The 18,046-nt window shown below is 43.6% G+C and overlaps 1 protein-coding gene across 4 annotated transcripts in view; it reads left to right on the forward strand.

Moving 5' to 3' along the window:
- The window catches only part of RORA (RAR related orphan receptor A), a 380,217-nt gene that overhangs the window by 108,627 nt on the left and 253,544 nt on the right, over positions 1-18,046 (forward strand). Inside the window, exon 2 of one of the 4 annotated variants that reach the window (XM_023558308.2) lies at positions 1,153-1,194. The exons of the other annotated variants lie outside the window; for them this stretch is intronic. Coding sequence (XP_023414076.1) covers positions 1,153-1,194 — 42 coding nt within the window. The remainder of the gene's footprint in view (positions 1-1,152; positions 1,195-18,046) is intronic. 4 annotated transcript variants of the gene reach the window in all.

The raw sequence follows: 18,046 nt of genomic DNA on the forward strand, positions 1-18,046 counted from the left end.
CGTGGAGAGGCCAGTAGTTCTAGGAAGCACAACAGGGGGCCATTATCTTGATGACTCTCCATTGACAGGACCAGATTTCAGCTCCATGGGCTTAAATGCTTGTATTTGCAATATTCAGAAATGTGAAGACAGACTTAAATCCCCCAGACTCCCAAAACTGAGGTGTAAACCAAAATGCTACTGTGTTTATTTCTCCGGCTATTTCAGCAGTGGCAGTAGTTGGCTTGCGTTTAAGGCAGTGGTTCTTAAACTTTATCATGCATGAGAATCAGTGAGAGAGCTTGTTAAAACACTACTCGCCGGGCTCCACCCCAGAGTTTCTGATTCAGTAGGTTTGGGGTGGGACCCAAGTTTCCATTTCTAACAAGTTCCCAGATGATGCTGATGCTGCTGGCCCAAGGACCACACTTTGAGAACATTGGTTTAGGGATCATGTTGAATGAACAGTAAAACCTGAAAAAACCAAACCCATTGCTATCAAGTCAATTCCAACTCATAGTGACCCTATAGGACAGGGTAGAACCTTTTCAAGGAGCGGCTGGTGGATTTGAACTGCCCGCCTTTTGGTTAGCAGTCCAGCAGTCCAGCTCTGTACCAGTAGGGCTCCCTGAATAAACAATAGCTATAATTAAACTCTAAAAATCTTACCAAACCCAGGGAGATGCTTATCTCTGAGGGGCTTGAGAACTGAGGCTCACTGAAGGATCAGCAGTCTCCCCACCCATCTCAGTCTTCCTTTCTGCCTTGCCCCCTCTGCTTTCCCCCTTTCCTCTTTTCTCCTTCTCTCCATCATTCTCTTCTTACTCTCCCTGTCCCCCTCTACTCCAACACCTCACTCACGTGCAGATAGTTGGATTGAATTAGGAAACTCAACTTCCCTGCTGGTGGGAACAGCTGATTGGGTCTGTAAAACCAAAAAACCAAACCTGTTGCCATCTACAGGACAGAGTAGAATTGCCCCATAGGGTTTCCAAAGAGCACCTGGTAGATTCAAACTGCCAACCTTTTGGTTAGCAGCCATAGCTCTGAACCACTGCACCACGATTCCTGAGAAGGGCATTGCCCGTGGTTGTCTCCATGACTCTGCTTTCTCTCTGTTTCCATGGCCAGATTTGATTATCATACCTTCTCTTGATGTGTTTGTATCTCCAGGCAGGCTCCAGTCAAATGTTGTCTCCCAGAAGACTCCATCAGGTAACTTCACATCTCTGCCATGACCCTTTAGTGGGATCACACAGTTTAACTTTCAGGCCATGGTATTCTTTCCTTCTTAGTACTCATTTTTAGGGAACGCCCTCTATATTCCTCAATATTTACAGTATTAATACTTTCATTTTAGTCAAAGCTTAAATATTTTCTGTATCCTAATGTGTTCTTTCTTTGATATCTTACCATAACACTGCTCACTCTTCAGGAGAATTCACATGAAGTAGGTTGGCTTGGCCCACACAGGACGCTTACTTGCTTATCAGGTGGCGCAGTGGTTAAAAGCTCAGCAGTTCGAATCTACCAGCTGCTCCTTGGAAACCCTATGGGGCAATTCTACTCTGTCCTAAAGGGTCAATACGAGTCAGAATCAACTCAATGGGTCTGGTGGTTTTTGGTTTTTTTGTAGTCACACCCTGAGTATTTAAATTTGGCATTAGTTTCTTCACTTCTCCTCTTTCCTGTCTCAATATGGTGCCTAGTTTATGGTTGCTGCTGCTACTAATTCAAAGAAACCCATAAAAAAAAAAATCAACCCGTAAAAAAAAAAATCACCCCCAAAAACAGGGGGAAAAAAAGATTGAGAAGTGAGTTGGGGAGGGGATTGAGAAGGACATTGACTAACGTATTTCCTTGTTTAGCTCCATTGCCAAATTTAGGGACCTCATGAGAAGCATAATTGAGTCTCCTACTTATAAAAGTTCTAAGCCAGAATTCCTCAAGAGGAACAGGCCAATACACCATCTCAGCAATAAAAGGGCCAGCAGCAGAGCAGGTGTGCGCCTGTTTTCCACATAGCCCCTGGCACTTGGTGTGTACGAGACTGTCCATTTAGGGGCAGGAGATTTCCATCAACAGAGAGTCATTTTTGTTTAGAAGGAAAATGGCATGGTGGGGGTGGGGGAGACAATATCTGAGTCTGCTTCTCTGGAAGCTGATAACAGTACAGTGTATGTAAGTGACTTACGTAGGCGTGTGAGTGGATGTGTGTGGGTGTGTATGGGTGTGAATATATATGTGTCAATGTGTGTAGGTGTGAGTGGATGTGCGTGGGTGTATGTGGGTGTGTGTATGTATGTGTGTGAATGTGAATGTGTACAGGTGTGAGTGGGTATGTGTGTGTATGTGGGTGTGATAGCTATGCATGTGGGTGTGTGTGTATATGTGTGAATGTGAGAGTGTGTAGGTGTGAGTGGATGTGTATGGGTGTATGTGGGTGTGAGGAGGTATACATGTGGGTGTGTGTATGTATATGTGTGAATGTGTGTATAGGTGTGAGTGGGTGTGTGTGGGTGTATGTGTTTGTATGTATATGTGTGAGTGTGTAGGTGTGAGTGGATTTGTGTGAGTAGGTATGCATGCGAGTGAGTGTGTGTATGTGTATGTGTGAATGTGAGTGTGTAGGTGTGAGTGGATGTGTGTGAGTAGGTATGATGTGAGTGTGTGTGGTTGTATGTATATGTATGAATGTGAGAGTGTGTAGGTGTGAGTGGATGTGTGTGGGTGGGTGTGGATGTACATAGGTATACATGTGGGGCTGTGTATTTGTATGCATATGTGTGAATGTGAGTGTGTGTAGGTGTGAGTGGATGTGTGTGAGGGTGTGGGTACAGGTGTGAGTGGATTGTGAGGGTGGATGTGTATATGAGTATGTGTGTATGTGGGCGTGTGTGGATGTGTGTAAGTGAGAGAGAGAGCAAATGTCACACCTCGGATAAGCTGGAAAGGCTTGCTTGACCTCCCTCTGACACAGCTGAACCAAGTGCTTTTTATTTTCTTTGCTTAATTTTTTGGCTATGACCATTTCTGTACTAAAACTGCAAGAAAGTGTTCTGAAATGTGGGGGAGATTCTTCAGTGTGCCCTTGGCTTCAGAAACTGGCCGTTTGCTGAAGACTTAGCTCAGGGAGAAAACGAGCTCTGGCCTGAATTTTGTGCAGACATCTTGACTTTGCAGCTCCTTTAGCGGCCTGCCTCTCCGGAATCTGGAAGGTCCTGGCTCACCCGCACCTACGGTTGCATCTTATATAACCCAACAGTTTGACACTCAGGTTCTCTTCCTATTAAATTCAATTTCTGTTTTCCTTGATGGTTACCATATTTTAAAACATCACATCGTACTTCTAGATGGTTGTTGTTGAGTTGATTCTGACTCATGGCAACCCCTTGTGTTACAGAGTAGAACCTCCCCATAGGATTTTCTTGGCTGCAGTCTTCACAGAAGCAAATTGACGGGCCTTTTTCTTTCAACAGAGCTGCTGGGTGGGTTTGAACTGCCAACCTTTTGGATCACAGCTGATGACAAACTGTTTGCACCACCCTGTCAACCTTACTTTTAGATAACACACCCTTTTAAAGACATTTAATTTGGGGGCGCATGGGCAGAGGCTGTGCTATTCAAATAGGATGTTTTAAGGCAAACTTTTCTTATTAACTCTTGAGAAATCTGTCTACCAAATGTCTGTATACTAACTGTCCGTTGTACAGCTGATATGACTGTCACTCAACTCAGCTCCTGCTATTGGCTTGGGCTCTGGGGAACAAAGCCTTTGCCCTTACCGAGCTTCCGGTCTGATGTGGACCGATCCAAATTTATTAGCTAAGAAAAACCGCCTGCTTTCCCTGGCATCTGTCACCCTCTCTGCAGACTTGGCTGAGGAAAAACCTCAGCAGCTACTTTAAGCTTATGCAATTCACGTCTACTTGTGAAATTCAAACCTGTGGTTGGTAACGGTGGAGACGATGACTCCAGTGACTGAATGACAAACTGGATTTCATTTTGAGTACCAACTACAGTCAAATGGTAGTGGCTGCCTACAGGGGTGAGTACAGAAGCCCTGGCTCAGTGGGAAAGAATACCGCAATCGATTAGTGATGTCTGCCATAAACACGGCGCTCGGGACATTGACAGTCTTGCTGTACTTGCCTTCTCTGCTCTAATGAACAGAAGAAACCAGCCACCTTTTAAAAAATTTTTTTTATTAACCTAAATTGAAATTAGCTTTTGCCGTTGGCAGTTGGGGCCAGCTCTGAGCAGGTGACTGATGCTTCAGATTTGGGACCATTACTGTTTGTTTGTTTGTTTATTTTGTTTTTCTGTTCTCTGCTTTCCTCATGCTCCTTTTTTCTTGCCCCTTCCCCCCCACCCACCCACACACCTTAGTTCTAGAATCCTCTCCCACCAGAAATGCTCAGATTGAATCATGCTCTCTGGGAAGAAGAAAAACACCCAGCAAAGTTGTTGCTCACTCCTAAAACATAATGCATTTTTAAAGAGAATGCTTAGAGTTGGCCATGTTTAGACCAAAGGAATGAATTTCAATTGGTGAAATTCAGCTGTGCTCTTTGGAGGTTTGGGGAATGACCCTTTTCTTGGCACTCTCTTCAGTGACCTTATTCACCAGACCATCGCGGATAGTACTCACCCCATATGGTCCATCAGAGTTCTCAAGTTCCTTGAGGTAAAAATGCTGGACTCCTTCCCTGGCAAGGTGGCTGCCCCTCTCCTTACTGAATTAACTTCTGTATATGCCAGACTATTATCAAGAAGCAATGAAAATACTGTTTTTCCTCTGGTCTTTCTGTCAAAAGAAGTATTCCTTTTCTAGATAAGAGTAGCTGACTTAGATTTTGTTGCGACGTAAAAATTCAGACCGTAATACACCTTTATACTTATTCTAGGTAATACTACACAGAGTTAGAAAGAATGGTGCAACTATAGATATAGTGACTTGGAAACCAATCCATGATGTATTATTAAGTAAAATAATCACAGAATAATGTTCAAAGGAAAATATAAGTGAACACACACACATATATATAATTTACACATACATATTTACACATAAATATTTAAACATATATTTAAAGCATATTTAAATTAGTCTAGAAGAAGTTACATTAAAGTTTTACCTCGAAAGAGAGAAGAGGGATTAGAGAGTAGGAGGTAAGAGAGGGAAAGGGGCCTTTCGATTTTTACTCTCCATACAACTGTAGTTTTTAGCTTTTTACAGCCAGCGTGTATTACTTTTGTAATTTAAAGAAAGAATAATCTAAATGAAACGGAAGACAACAGTAAAAGAAATCAGATCATAAAAGTTTAAAGCCATTGGGCCGAGTTCAGTAATTCAGAGTGACAAGAATGGCTTTTCCTTTGGTCCTTGATAAGCCCACAGTCTTCAGCTGCTAACAGTCATCTTCAAGGGTCCAGTGCACAACATGACATGTGAGAGGGAAGCCACCTTCTTTTATAATGAGGAATGTCTTCCAGTATCATCTACCTCCAGTCCGCTCCTATGGTCAACGGAAGAAAGTTAGGATGCTTGGAGCCTGAGGTGGAACCATCGGGTATTTGAAAATGATACCACGCTCGACTTCTTAAATGTTTTACCGAACCTTGGCTGTTTACTCTTGGTCAAGGTTGTGTTTCAGCATGGCAAGAGGTGAAGGTAAGGAGCGACAGGTGACAAGAAGGACCACTCTCTGCCTTGGTTCCACAAGGCAGTGCTGCTGCTTCCACAGATGGAGCTGCAAAAGCGGGAATTTAGCAAGTTTTTAAAATATCTGAACTAAATCTATTGTTCACAACTACCCTTAAAGCAGAGAGGTAGACTGTTAGAAAATACTATATTCCTAGCCCTATCCCTGAGTATACTAAATGCAGGTTGGATTAGATTTTACCTTTTACCCTTTTAAGAACTACCTATATGGAATCAAGCTGACAACCAAAAAACCCAACCAGACTCATCGCCATCAAGTTGATTCCAACTCATAGCAGCTCTATAGGACAGAGTAGAACTGCCCCACAGGGTTTCCAAGGAGCGGCTGGTGGATCTGAACTGCCAACCTTTCGGTTAGCAGCCGAACTTTTAACCACTGCACCACCAGGGCTCCAACAGCAACTTAAAAGAGTAGATAGGAAATTTAGGAGGACAGAGAGTTTATATCAATGGGGAAGGAACAATTCGTAATGGGAGGGTGAGAATGGGTGCACAACTTGAAGAACGTATTCAATGTCACTGAATTGTACGTGTAGAAATTGTTGAATTGGTGTACATTCTGCTCTGTGTATTCTCCACAACAACAACAAAAATAAAATATTAAAAATAAAACAAAAATTTTACTTTTTAAGTTTAATGTACAGGGAGAGGAACAAATGAAGCAGGAGCTGCATAAACTATTACAGTCCAGCTGGGATGGATTAGGTGCCATTTCTTGGCACAGGACATTGGCTTAGGACAGACCTACCTTACGCAAGGTACTGTAGACAAGCCAGAAACCCCAGACCCGTCGCTATTGAGTTGATTCTGACACCTGGCAACCCCGTGTTACACAGCAGGGCTGTTCCACAGGGCTCTCTTGCTTGTAATCGTTATGGCAGCAGATTATCAGGCCTTTTTCTGTGGTACCACTGTGTGGGTCCAAACCATCGACCCTTAGGTTAGTACACAAGTGCAAAACCACTTGCATCATCCAGGGACCTTCCTTACACTATAGACAAGGTCCTGTCGAAAAGAACCCCTGCAGATGAAATAGTTTCCTATATTTGCCTGTGTTGATGAACTATAACCTCCTGTTCAACAAAATAGGTAATTGAATAGGAGCAACCTAGACCCTACACAAACACAAAGAGTCTACTCCCCCTCCATATGGCCTGGATCTGAAGGGGTAGACGTATCGTGGACCCTTAATTGATTCTGATGAATAGTAGAAGAACATTTGTCTCTGTTTTGCCTTCTGGCTTAAAAATCAAAAGAGAGTATTTTGTTATCTTATTAAATTCTTTGTAAAGAATAATCACCCAGATGGGAAGTAGAACTAAGGTTTTAGTTCTGGTAGAGTACAAGAAAGGATAGAAAAATTCCTTTGGCATTCACCCCCTTGACACAGAGGAAGAACGCCGGGCTCCGTGTCTCACAAACCTCGGTTTCCCAATCTCTGAGTGAGAGTGGGGTTGCAGCCCATTGTGAGAGCAGACCTTTCAAATATTTGCTGCAGATTTGTTGGGAGGAGATGACGCCAGGCCCAGGAGTGCATTCAAAGAAGGAACGAATACCGTCAGAGTGCTGTGAATGTCTCAAGTGTCTGTGAACCTCGCCTAGGGTTTCGCTTGGCAGGCAGGCGCCCTGTTAAGACTATCTCCCCAGGGATCTGGTGGGATCTGAGGTCCTGCTCTTTCTCTTACTGAGTGGGATGAGAGTGATGGCTGGTTCACATAAGGACAGGAGCAGATTCTTTCCACTTTCATGCCATTAAAAAAAGTTGCAAACAACCCTCTCCAGGCCCTTCTCCCCTCGCAGTGTGGGTCCCTGTTGCCCTTCCTTGGCATCTTTGTCCCACTGATACAAAGCATCACGAAGCATCTAGCTGCTAGCATTCTTTACCCTGCTCTATTTTGCCCTTGAACTTTTCTAATTGACGATTTGGAGTTTTGGTTCAGAAGGGATCAGCTGTCAGGGAGAGGAATGTTTGGCTCTCGTTTTGGACAGGATTTGGGCAGAGCCTGTCTGAATCCTTGATTTTGTCTGGAAATGCTAAGAGCTATTACAGCAATGTGTGCCCAGTGGCCTAGGCTGTAGAGCATCTCAGTGGGGGTCTGCTAGCTAAGGAAGGTATGTTGGGAATTCAGTGGGTTTGTAACTATAGGATATTCCAAGTCATACTAGAAGCTCAAGCCGAGCATAGGGAAGCGATTACAGAGAAGTGGAGTGGAGGCACGAGCGTGGTGGCATCTCGAGCTGCTCCTGCCAGAACAAAAAATGAAAGCAGCGGCTGAGTTCACAGGAGCAGCCGAGTGTGCTGAGGGCAGAAATGGCTGTGTGTTGGGTGATGCGTGTTGGGGAATGCGTGTTGGGTGGTGAACGGCAGTGTGGCGGTGAGGCTGGAAGGAGAAGAGAACCCACCGGCTGGTGCGGGCTGTTGTTTATGAAGCATTCAGAAGTGTTAGTGATCAAAACGATTGTGAATGTGAAAGTTATTACTGCCCAAAAAAACACTTTATATCAGGGTTAATTATAAGGAGATTCTGTAGTATAATTAGTGTTCTTTCTATGGAGGATTAAGGGGCTCTCCTAAATGGCCTTTTTGATTGCCTTCTTCCCTTTTTTAATTTCCTCCTTGTCCTTTTTGATTATCTACCCCACGACCCTCAGGGCTCCTCAATGTAATACAATTAAAATAACATTTTTGTGTTAGAGGGTTTTATTTTATGAGCTATTAACCCCCTGCTTGCCTGAAGTCTGGTTTGTCTCCCCAAACACCCACCATCCGCAGACACTGCGGCGCGTCTGCCGCCCCACGGGAGCCCCACGCAGCTGCGTCCCCACCCGGCCTGCACGGCGAGGCTGGGCAACTTCCTTCCATTGGTCTTTAAAGAGATGATTGGATGCTGACTTCCAAGCGAGGAATGAAGGGAAAAATGAGCCCTTCTGGCTCAGCTGGCTTGAGAGTAAGCTGGTAGCTGGGTAATGTGACCTTGTGGCAGCCCTGTTTGAGCTCTGTGCTGCAGCAGATTGCTTTGCATAGGGTTGTTGTTGTTGTTGTTGGTTACCCTCAAGTGGGTTGTGACTCATCACCACCCTATATGTGCAGAGTAGAACTGCTCCGTAGGATTTCCAAGACTGTGACCTTTCAGAAGCACATCACAAGGCCTATCTTCCCAGGTGCCTCTGGGTGGATTCGCATTGGCAGCCATTCAGCTAATAGTCAAGTGCTTAACTATTTGCACTACCCAGGACCCCTCTTGCACAGAGTAGGTGCTGAAAACTGGCCACTAGTGACCTGCTTAGAACTTATTTGCCTTCTTCGTTTTTTTTCAATCCCAATACAACCAGAAACTTAGACATTTAAACTTGCTTTCCTTATTGGTCCTAAATGTGTTCGTTTATTAGACTTGCCAACCAGGCCTCTCATTAACCTTTATTGCCTTCATTCTGAGCCTACGGGGGGGATTCTAGCCAGTACAGGCATTTAATAGTGAAAGTGACTCTGGGAAGCAGTACAGAGGAAAAAGTATCATTTTGGAATTAGATAAATCTGGAGTTCTTCCCCAATCCCACCACCTACTAGCTGTGTGACCTTGGCCGAGCTACTTAAATTCTCTGAGCTTTAACCATGAGTAAAAGGGGGAAGGGCATGAGGTCAACATCTGAGGGTCACTGTGATGATGAAATGAAATTAAGTGTGTCCAATGTTTAGCCCAGTGCCCAGTATATATGGCCATTCAAGAAATGTTGTGCGTCTCTCCCACCAATCACCACCACCGACCACCTCTTCACCCCTGCCTTTCTGCCATTAGCGTTTGATCTGGTCTGCCTGGGGACTGCTCTGTACAGCCCTCTTCCATTCCACATCTGAGTGACCCAGTCGTGGAGGACATTTATATTCACTTTCTTTGAGTGACATAATCTTTTAAGAAATTCCATGGTCTTTCCCAAGCTACCATGGAGCCAACTCTTGAGTGACTGGACTCTGTGAAGGATTCCATGAGGCACAAGTCATAATGTCTCTTGTGAAGAAAGTTTCACAGGAGACAGACACCTGGGGACCATGGATTAATAATGCAAGAGCTAAATAACAGTTGGACACAAACATATGTATATCACTAAATAAAGCTTGATTAATTGTCAAGTCAATAGCCCAGGTAACGAGCACATAGAAGCTGAAAGAGGGGAGAGACCACGTCAGAGCAGGAAGGAGAAGGAGGGCCTTGGTGCTGCTGCATTGCTCTGAGGTGGCTCAGGGGAAGAAGACATTGAGATGCCTGAACTCATTAGATAATTAAAAGCGCCCACTCCACTCTTCAATATGGTAAATGAGATTGAAATCAAGTCAATTTTAAAATCACTAATCAGAAAGACCTTTTTTTTTTCCTCACAAAATGTGCTTGCTTTCTTTTGGTAAAACCTGAATGTACCTGCTTTACAATTTACGGAATAATACTTGTTTAATTTTGGAAATATCACCTAGACAGGTAGAACTATCCAAATACAGACAAGTGAGGCTGTAGAGCCATCATAAAGGAACCAGTGTGGGGTGCAGGGAGCCAGGACTTGGACGTGCCTCTCTGGGAGGGTGGCCACAAGCCCCAGGTACAGTGTTCCTGGGAAAGCCATGAGGCACTCATTCATTCAGTCAACCCACACCTGTATTAAGCACCTGCTACGGGTCGTGCATGCTGCCAGGCACCGGCCTCTTGAAAATGAGAAGGTGCACAGCCCTGTCCTCTAGAAGCTCACCCTCCGCAGCTACAGGTGAACAGGTGTGAGACTCCTACTAACCTGGCCACAGGATCGGGGATGGTCACAGAGAAGACAGAGCCAACAATTGAAAAGGTCCCCAAGACTAGACTGGGCACAGTATAAGAGTCCTAAAATCAAACAATACGGGAAGCCTGGTAAGTCGGACCGGGTAAGCAATGGGCTTCTGTCCCATCAGGAAAACTAGAGCACTAGAATACCTGGATAAATCATAAGGAACCCTTCTGCAAGCAAGGTGTGTGGGTTCAAATCCTGGCTCCCCACTTACTAGCCATGTGATCTTAGGCAAGTCACATAAACTCCGTTGCTCCATTTTCCTCACCTATAAAATAGGGATAATAATTGCAATGGTCTCAAAGAATTGTTATGAAAAATTATTGTGAAAATACATGTAAAGTACTTGGAATGATGCCCAACATGTTTGATAATGAAAATTAGTATTTTTTTTATTGTTTTTATATGATGTAGTAGGGTGATTGTGTTTGTCTTTTAAAGAATTTATTCCTCTCTATTTCCCAAAAGGACTTGAGGTGGCTTATACTCATACATACAGTACACAAGATAAAATTTAGGGAATAAATCAGGGGAGAGAGAAAACAAGAGTAGGAATAATAAAATGAAGCCAGATGTAAAGTAAGTATATAAATTGCATGCTGTCAGATTCTGCACATTTGCTAAGCCTTAGGAGAATTAACACCTGTCCATAAGTACTTGGCCTCTCTAAGACAAGGTCAAGGACTCCAGAATTACCTTTGCTATATAGATAAACCCACCTAGTCTCTGGTGTGGGTGAGAAGAGCCCTACACCTCTGCACATCAACAAACTGTTGCCTCCCTCTCACCCTCCTGTGGACTGAGAGCTTGCCTTGTACCTTCTTCTATGCCCCAAGCCTCAAGAACAGGCTCTTGCATATAGTGAGCACTCAATAAATACTTCTTGATTTGTTATTTGAACACATGGATGGATAGGTAGGTGGGTGGGTGGGTGGATGGACGGATGGAAGGATGTATGGTATTAGGTATAAACCAACCCAAAACCAAACCCATTATTGTCGAGTTGATTCCAACATATAGCAACCCTATAGGACAAAAGTAGAACTGCCCCATAGGGTTTCCAAGGAGTGGCTGGTGGCTTCAAACTGCCGATCTTTTGGTTAGCAGCCAGGGCTCTGGTGTTAAGTATAGTCCTGCCTAAACTCGTAACTCTAATCCCAATAGCTTCTCGTGAGCTCATCCCTTATTTGTTTTGGTGCAAAAACTTCAGCGAAGAGTTCTTCATTTGTTTTGTCTAGGGGAGTTCAGTTTTTCAAACCATTTCACTGAGAGAGTGCTCAACCCGGTCTAATTTACCGTCTCCTTTGCTTTTTTTCTCTCCCGATCTAAGGAAGGTATCTTTCTACAAATCTTCAAAGAAAATAGCCGTTTCCTTTTGTGAAAATATTTGATAGGGTCACATTTGTCAATCTCAACCAGTTTTGAGGTAACAAGTGATCTTCCTTTTTCTCTTTTTGGAGCAGACCTTTCATAATATGTTCCCAAGAGTCACTGCTGTTTACTAAAACTTCACGTATTAAGCCCTTTATTTACATATAATTATTAGACTTTTCATAAAACCTAGTCAGGGGCATTAAGTTGCTTGACAACGTATATAGCATTCTGTATGCTAAGAAAATTTTGTGTATTATTATAATGTGATTTATTATTGAAAAAAGTGGGGTTCAGTTATATCTGCACACCCTTAAAGAACTCAGCAGTCTGACCTTAGGACAGGTAACTCAGACAGCTCAGCGCTTTGTGCAAGGTAGTTTATTCCCTCTGCAAAGACATGATGAGAAGTTAAACTCTACGGATAGCACACACTCCTGGTAACATGTTCATGGGCAGCCTTCCTTTGGCTCTACATCTCACTATACCCTGACCACTTCTCATTGTTTGTGAAAGCTGGAATGGGGAGGACAAGAAATGGGAAGGAGGGCCATCATGTCTCATGTTAGGAATGTTCACGAGAATGAGAAGGTCCCCATGGGCCGAGGGTGTGGTCCTCCTTTCCAGCATTCTCTCTTGGATGACAGGGGGGCATGGCTGGCCAGGAAAGACCAGAGTCCAGCCATGCTTGAGGGATCTGGCATATAACAGGTCCAGTCTGACATGGAAGCTAGTCCAGAGAAGTCAGCTAACCCAGGGAGGAGGAGATGGGGGTGACATTCCTAGGTAGGCAGGGCCTAGAGTCCAAGAGGGCTGAGAGGTCATAAGAGCACCAACAGCAAGCCAAGAGCTCTCTGATTCTTCAGAAAAACAACTTTCTGCTGGTTTCATCAGCCCTCTGCATGTGGGTGATACAGGTCCGTCAGGGGTTAATCAGAGCCAGAAGGAGGTAAGTCCTCTGCACGAATAAGGCTGGACAGAAACACTCTATTTGTACATATTTATGGATAAAAGTTCTAGGAAACAGTGCGGTGGGTGAGAGGAGGGGCCTACTATTTCAGTTGCATCTCAGTTGGTTAGGTTACCTTTGTGATTTTACTTCCTCTTCAGTTTCGCTAGCAGGAACAGAATCTCAGTTCTTTAATGATATGTAGATAATTTCAGGCACTTCTGTGGATGGTGTACCATATGTCGATAACACAGAGAAGGTTTCTTGGAATTCAAAACTTAATAAAATAAATAGTACTTGGCAAACCGAAAGGATAGAGGATGAAGTCAAGTGGGGGGAAGGTCAGGAATAAATGGCGATGACACAAACTAATGGATTTTCTTTCACAGGTTTTCAGTAGAAAAGGTGTTGGTATAATTTCACTAATTGTGGTCATTTAGACTCGGCTGGGTTAAATCCATGACAAAATGATTTAGCACGCATATGAATATAGGCATTGTTTGTTTAAACAATTGGCGTGTTTCCAAAGAGCTAGGTATGAACCTTCTGTGGAATTCTTCAGTAAAATAGATCAGCAGCTTATAAGGCAATGGCCCCCTAGAGTGAGGCTTCTTACCCTGGAGTTTTCCCTTTACAGAAATAATCTTCATTCAAACTGCAAGGGTTTGTCTTTTGTTTTAATAAGGAAGACTGGTCTCTGATTTCTGTCTGTTTTGGAAGTACTTCACATATAAAGGTTTCATATATCTGGTTTGTTTAAAGAGCCTTGTTTTACGTAGTGTAAATAAGGTCTTCAGCACTTATTTGTTTCCTACTAGAAAAACAGTTTGTTTACTGGTGCTTAAGAAATAACCGTTTACCACGTTCTTGGACCTTGGACGATATTCTTACCTGCCTTCCCCATAGCACCTCATACTACGGATTGTATGTAGTGGTATTTGATTAATCTGGTTGGTCTGAATACATAAATATATACTTAAATGGTGTACATAGGTTCATAAATAACACTATTATGACAACAGAAGCATGGACTTGCTCTCTTTAGATAGGTGCTTGGCTATGGTCGTTTCAATTTTCTCTTATCTATTTGTGAATTGGAAAACCTGGTGGCATACTGGTTAAGAGCTACGGCTGCTAACCAAAAGGCTGGCAGTTCAAATCTATCAGGCGTTCCTTGGAAATTCTATGGGGCAGTTCTACTATGTCCTGTGGGGTTGCTATGAATCGGAATCGACTCAACGGTAACGGGTTTGGTTTTTTGTGTGTGTGTGAGTTAGAATTTACACCAAGCATATTTCTTTGTCTACCTCTTGTGCCTGTATGTTAAGAACAAGACGAGTTCCATAATTCAGAAATTCTGTTCCTTTGTCCTCCCTCTGGCAATTAGTCCAGCTTCCTGAGGTGATTTTTCTGTCTCGGCCAATCTCTCAGAGATACAAAGAACCCACAGCCCCTTGTTCTCTCTGCTGCCCCTGACTCATTCTGTGACCTTCAAAATGAAGGCAGCACTACCCCAGGAAAGGTGGCTGTACTGATTGCAGTTGAGAACTGAGGTTTCTGCCTTTTCTCAGTTTGTTTGATTGATGGTGTGCAGCGTGGGGAAAGCAGTATTCGGGGAGACTCTGAGGTGTGGGGGCGGGAGGAAGCAAGTTCAAGAGTACCACAGAGCCACCCGGGGGTTTTGGTTAAATTGTGTTGGAAACCCTAGCCAGCCCCCGGACGAAAGATGGCAGCTTCAGATGCAGGGAAAGCTGTAGAAATCATACCCACAAACTCTGGGAAATTACGGCTAAGGCTGTTAGTCATTCTTACGGGCAATAAAGAGTTTGGTTTGAAAAAATTCAAATCTGATACTGTGAGTAAAGCACTGTTCGTTCCTGGGCAGGGTAATAATATTGCCAGGATCAATTCAGGAAATTAATAGGAGCCCTTGCTCTGTGCTGCCAGCAAGCTTCGCTTCTCAAGTTCAGCCCACATTCAAGTGTGCTTAAGTTCATGGGGAGCCATCAGTGTAGAGAATCCCGAGATACTCACTTCTTTTTCTTTTTCTTTTTCTTAAATTTATTTGATTTTTGTCGTTGTCGAGAATACACACAGCAGAACATACACCAGTTCGACAATTTCCACATGTAGAATTCGGTGCCGTTGATCACATTCTTCAGGTTGCACACCCATTCTCAGCCTCCGATACTCCTTCGGGTACAAATACAGAGCTCCTGAGGGAAGTGGGGAGGGCATAAGCACGCCATGAACGGAGGCAGCCACCAATGGGGGTTGTTCAATTTACTATGGATAAAAGGTGACTGGGGCCCTGTTAGGTCTTATTGATTGGAGAGTCTGGATTTTAAGTTGTTGACCTAGATTGTGTTGGTTATCTTCTGCCCTATTCTGCTCACATTAAACTTTGCAACCCAAATAGTAGTACTTGGGTGCCATCTAGCTCTGGGGCAGTGGGGGTGTGGAGACCTCAGACTCGCTGTGGTACAAATCACAACCCACAAACTCAGGTGTCTTAGGGCCAGAAGGGATTAAAGAGACCTTCAGGGGAGTGACATTTCCCTTGTCACAGAAGAGACACCCAAGACAGAGCCATTGGTTTACACCAACACGCAGTAGGAGGGGAGCTAGACCCTGGACTCTCGTTTCCTATGTTAGTGCTCTTCCCCTTCAAAATGGGACCTTTTTCTATTTCTTTTGATAGAGAGTAGGGAGGAACAGTAAAGGGGTGTGGGGGACCTTGTAGACTCTCCATGCCTCTCTAGCAAGGCGGTGATGTTGGCAGTTCTGAAAGGTGCTGCTGGAATGGAGCTATGCCCCGTGTAGGCGGAGTGAGGTTGGCTGCTTCTCCTTAAGCATACAAAACATTTATTTTACCTCTGAACCCCACCCCCACCCCCAAATCAATTTTGCTCCTACCCAAGCACCTCTACCAGTTCTTAAAGTCAGAGTCTGCAAGGTGGATTGTCTAACAAGCTGACTTTTCAAAGGTGTTCCAGCTCTCAAAAACATGAAAGCTGTGTTTAAAAATTTACGGGTCTGATATGCACCAGTTCTGTGGCACAGCAGCAGGAAGGAGCTCCGTGCAGCGCCATGATTCTCCAAACCCCAGCTCTGTAAATTAAGATGTCTATGACAGCTGCTTCTACCTCACGGAATGCACACAGGACTGGTCATTAATGATTGCTCTGGGTTTTTGCACCTATTCCCTGCATTCTACTGCACAAGGCGGTATTGTTGTGTAAACTATTTTCAGTGCTTTTTAAAGAAACCCTGTTTATTTGCAGTTGGATTCTTTTTTTTTTTTTTTTTAACTTTTATTGTGAACATTTCCCAACATACTCAAGAGCTGAGAGAACAATGGATTCCTGCAGCTTCAATGACCGTCAACATTTGACCACTGTTGTTTCATCTAACTCCTCCCCACACCCCCCAACACACACTTTTTCATTTTGCTGAAGTATTGTAGAGAAAATCTCAGACGTCATATAATTTAACCATGAAATACTTTAACCTACACATTTAGAAAATCTGTTATATAACCAGACTGTCATTATCAAGTCTAAAAATCAACAATTCTTTAATATTACATAATATTCAGTCCATTTTCAAACATGCATTTATTTGTTCGAATGAGGATCCGAACAAGATATGAAAACTGTTCAGTTATGATTCAATGTTTTTCTGAGGTCTTTTAGCAGCTTTGATATATGGTTGCTAACCATCCATCCACTTGGAGATGTCTCACCCCGCCCACAAACTCCCCCCCAGCCCGCCACACACACACTCCTGGTTACAAGAAAGACCAGTCCTTGACTTCTGACCTCTAGACTTCACTTTCAGAATTGATCTGAGGCCTGGACTAAACAGAAACTTTGCTTAGGTAACAGTACAGAGCCCTGTATCTGTTGCAGAAATGCTTCAGCTTTGAGACAGAACTTACTGTTTTCTTCCGGTAAATATTTATACAATTCCTTTAGATTTTCCTTAGTGAAAGGCACTCGGTCTTGGTGTGCCTTTGAGAAATACCTTCTCCACACATTAATGACTTCTTCATCTGCTTTCTGCCAAGCTTTATACTTGGGGCTCGAAAGAGGCCAGGATGTGGCTGTTCAGGTGAGTCTCCTGCTAGCTGAGTTTTGTTGCAGAAAGTTTTCCCTCCCCTGCTTGGCTCTGGTTATCTTTTTAAAGGCTATTTGGTGACCATTGTAATGGGAAAGCCAAATTTAGCAAATGACCATTATTCATTTCAATGTGATTAAACCAAAAACAATTATCTTTCATTCATATTTACCCGGAAAACCCTCTTCTAAAGTGGTTTTTCCTACTCAATTTGTAAATCTAACTTTTTTTTTCCTTTATTGGACTAGTTTTTAAAAGTGAGGTCGCCTTTTTCTAGGTGAATGTCTTTCCTTTTCTGCTGTCACTTTCACGGAATTCCACCAGGAGAAAGAGCTTGAGGAAGTCTGCAGGAGCCGTGGCTGCGTGTGAATGCATGTCAGGGGCGGGCGAGAAGCCTGAGCACCCTAGAAGGACTAACAGATAAAGAGGATAGAAATAGAAACTCTGTCTCGTGATGTACAGACCACAGCCTCTTTTTACCTGTATGGCGAACTAATTTTCACAATGCCAACTTCACCATGTTGACCTAACTTTATTGACATGAAGGTCCCATCCACAGAATGCCAAACGTTAGAATGAAAATGCAAAATGTTGATCGATTACTCAGATGTTTTTCTACCTAAAAACCAACTAATCTGGAAGCTGGCTGCATTTGGAGGGTTTATCTAGATACTTGGTTCAGCGTCTGGCACATAACAGTGATTCAGTAAAAATGTACTGGTGAATTAATTGACAAAGGCCAAAAGGTGCCAATTTAGGAGGGACGATGAAGACAGTGAACTTAGAGGTTTTACAAGCCACTGCCAAGAGAGGAAGTTTGCGCCAGTGCTTCCACCTCGCTTCCAGCTCCTAACATCATGGGCAGACCTGGATAACGTGCTCTAGGTATTTCAAGCCCCGCCCCCTGTTTGCACCTATGCTGCTCAGGCCGTGCATGAAGCACCGATTCTGGACACTGCTTTAAAGGAAAGAGGAGAGGGGCTGATGTTTGTTGAATCTCTAATGTGCCAGGCACTGTGCTGGGTACTTTACATTCTTTCATTTATCCACGATAATAAACTCATGGATTCGTATTCCTAGCCCCATTTTAT

Source organism: Loxodonta africana, chromosome 13 (assembly GCF_030014295.1).
Source record: "Loxodonta africana isolate mLoxAfr1 chromosome 13, mLoxAfr1.hap2, whole genome shotgun sequence".
Lineage (NCBI taxonomy): Eukaryota > Metazoa > Chordata > Mammalia > Proboscidea > Elephantidae > Loxodonta > Loxodonta africana.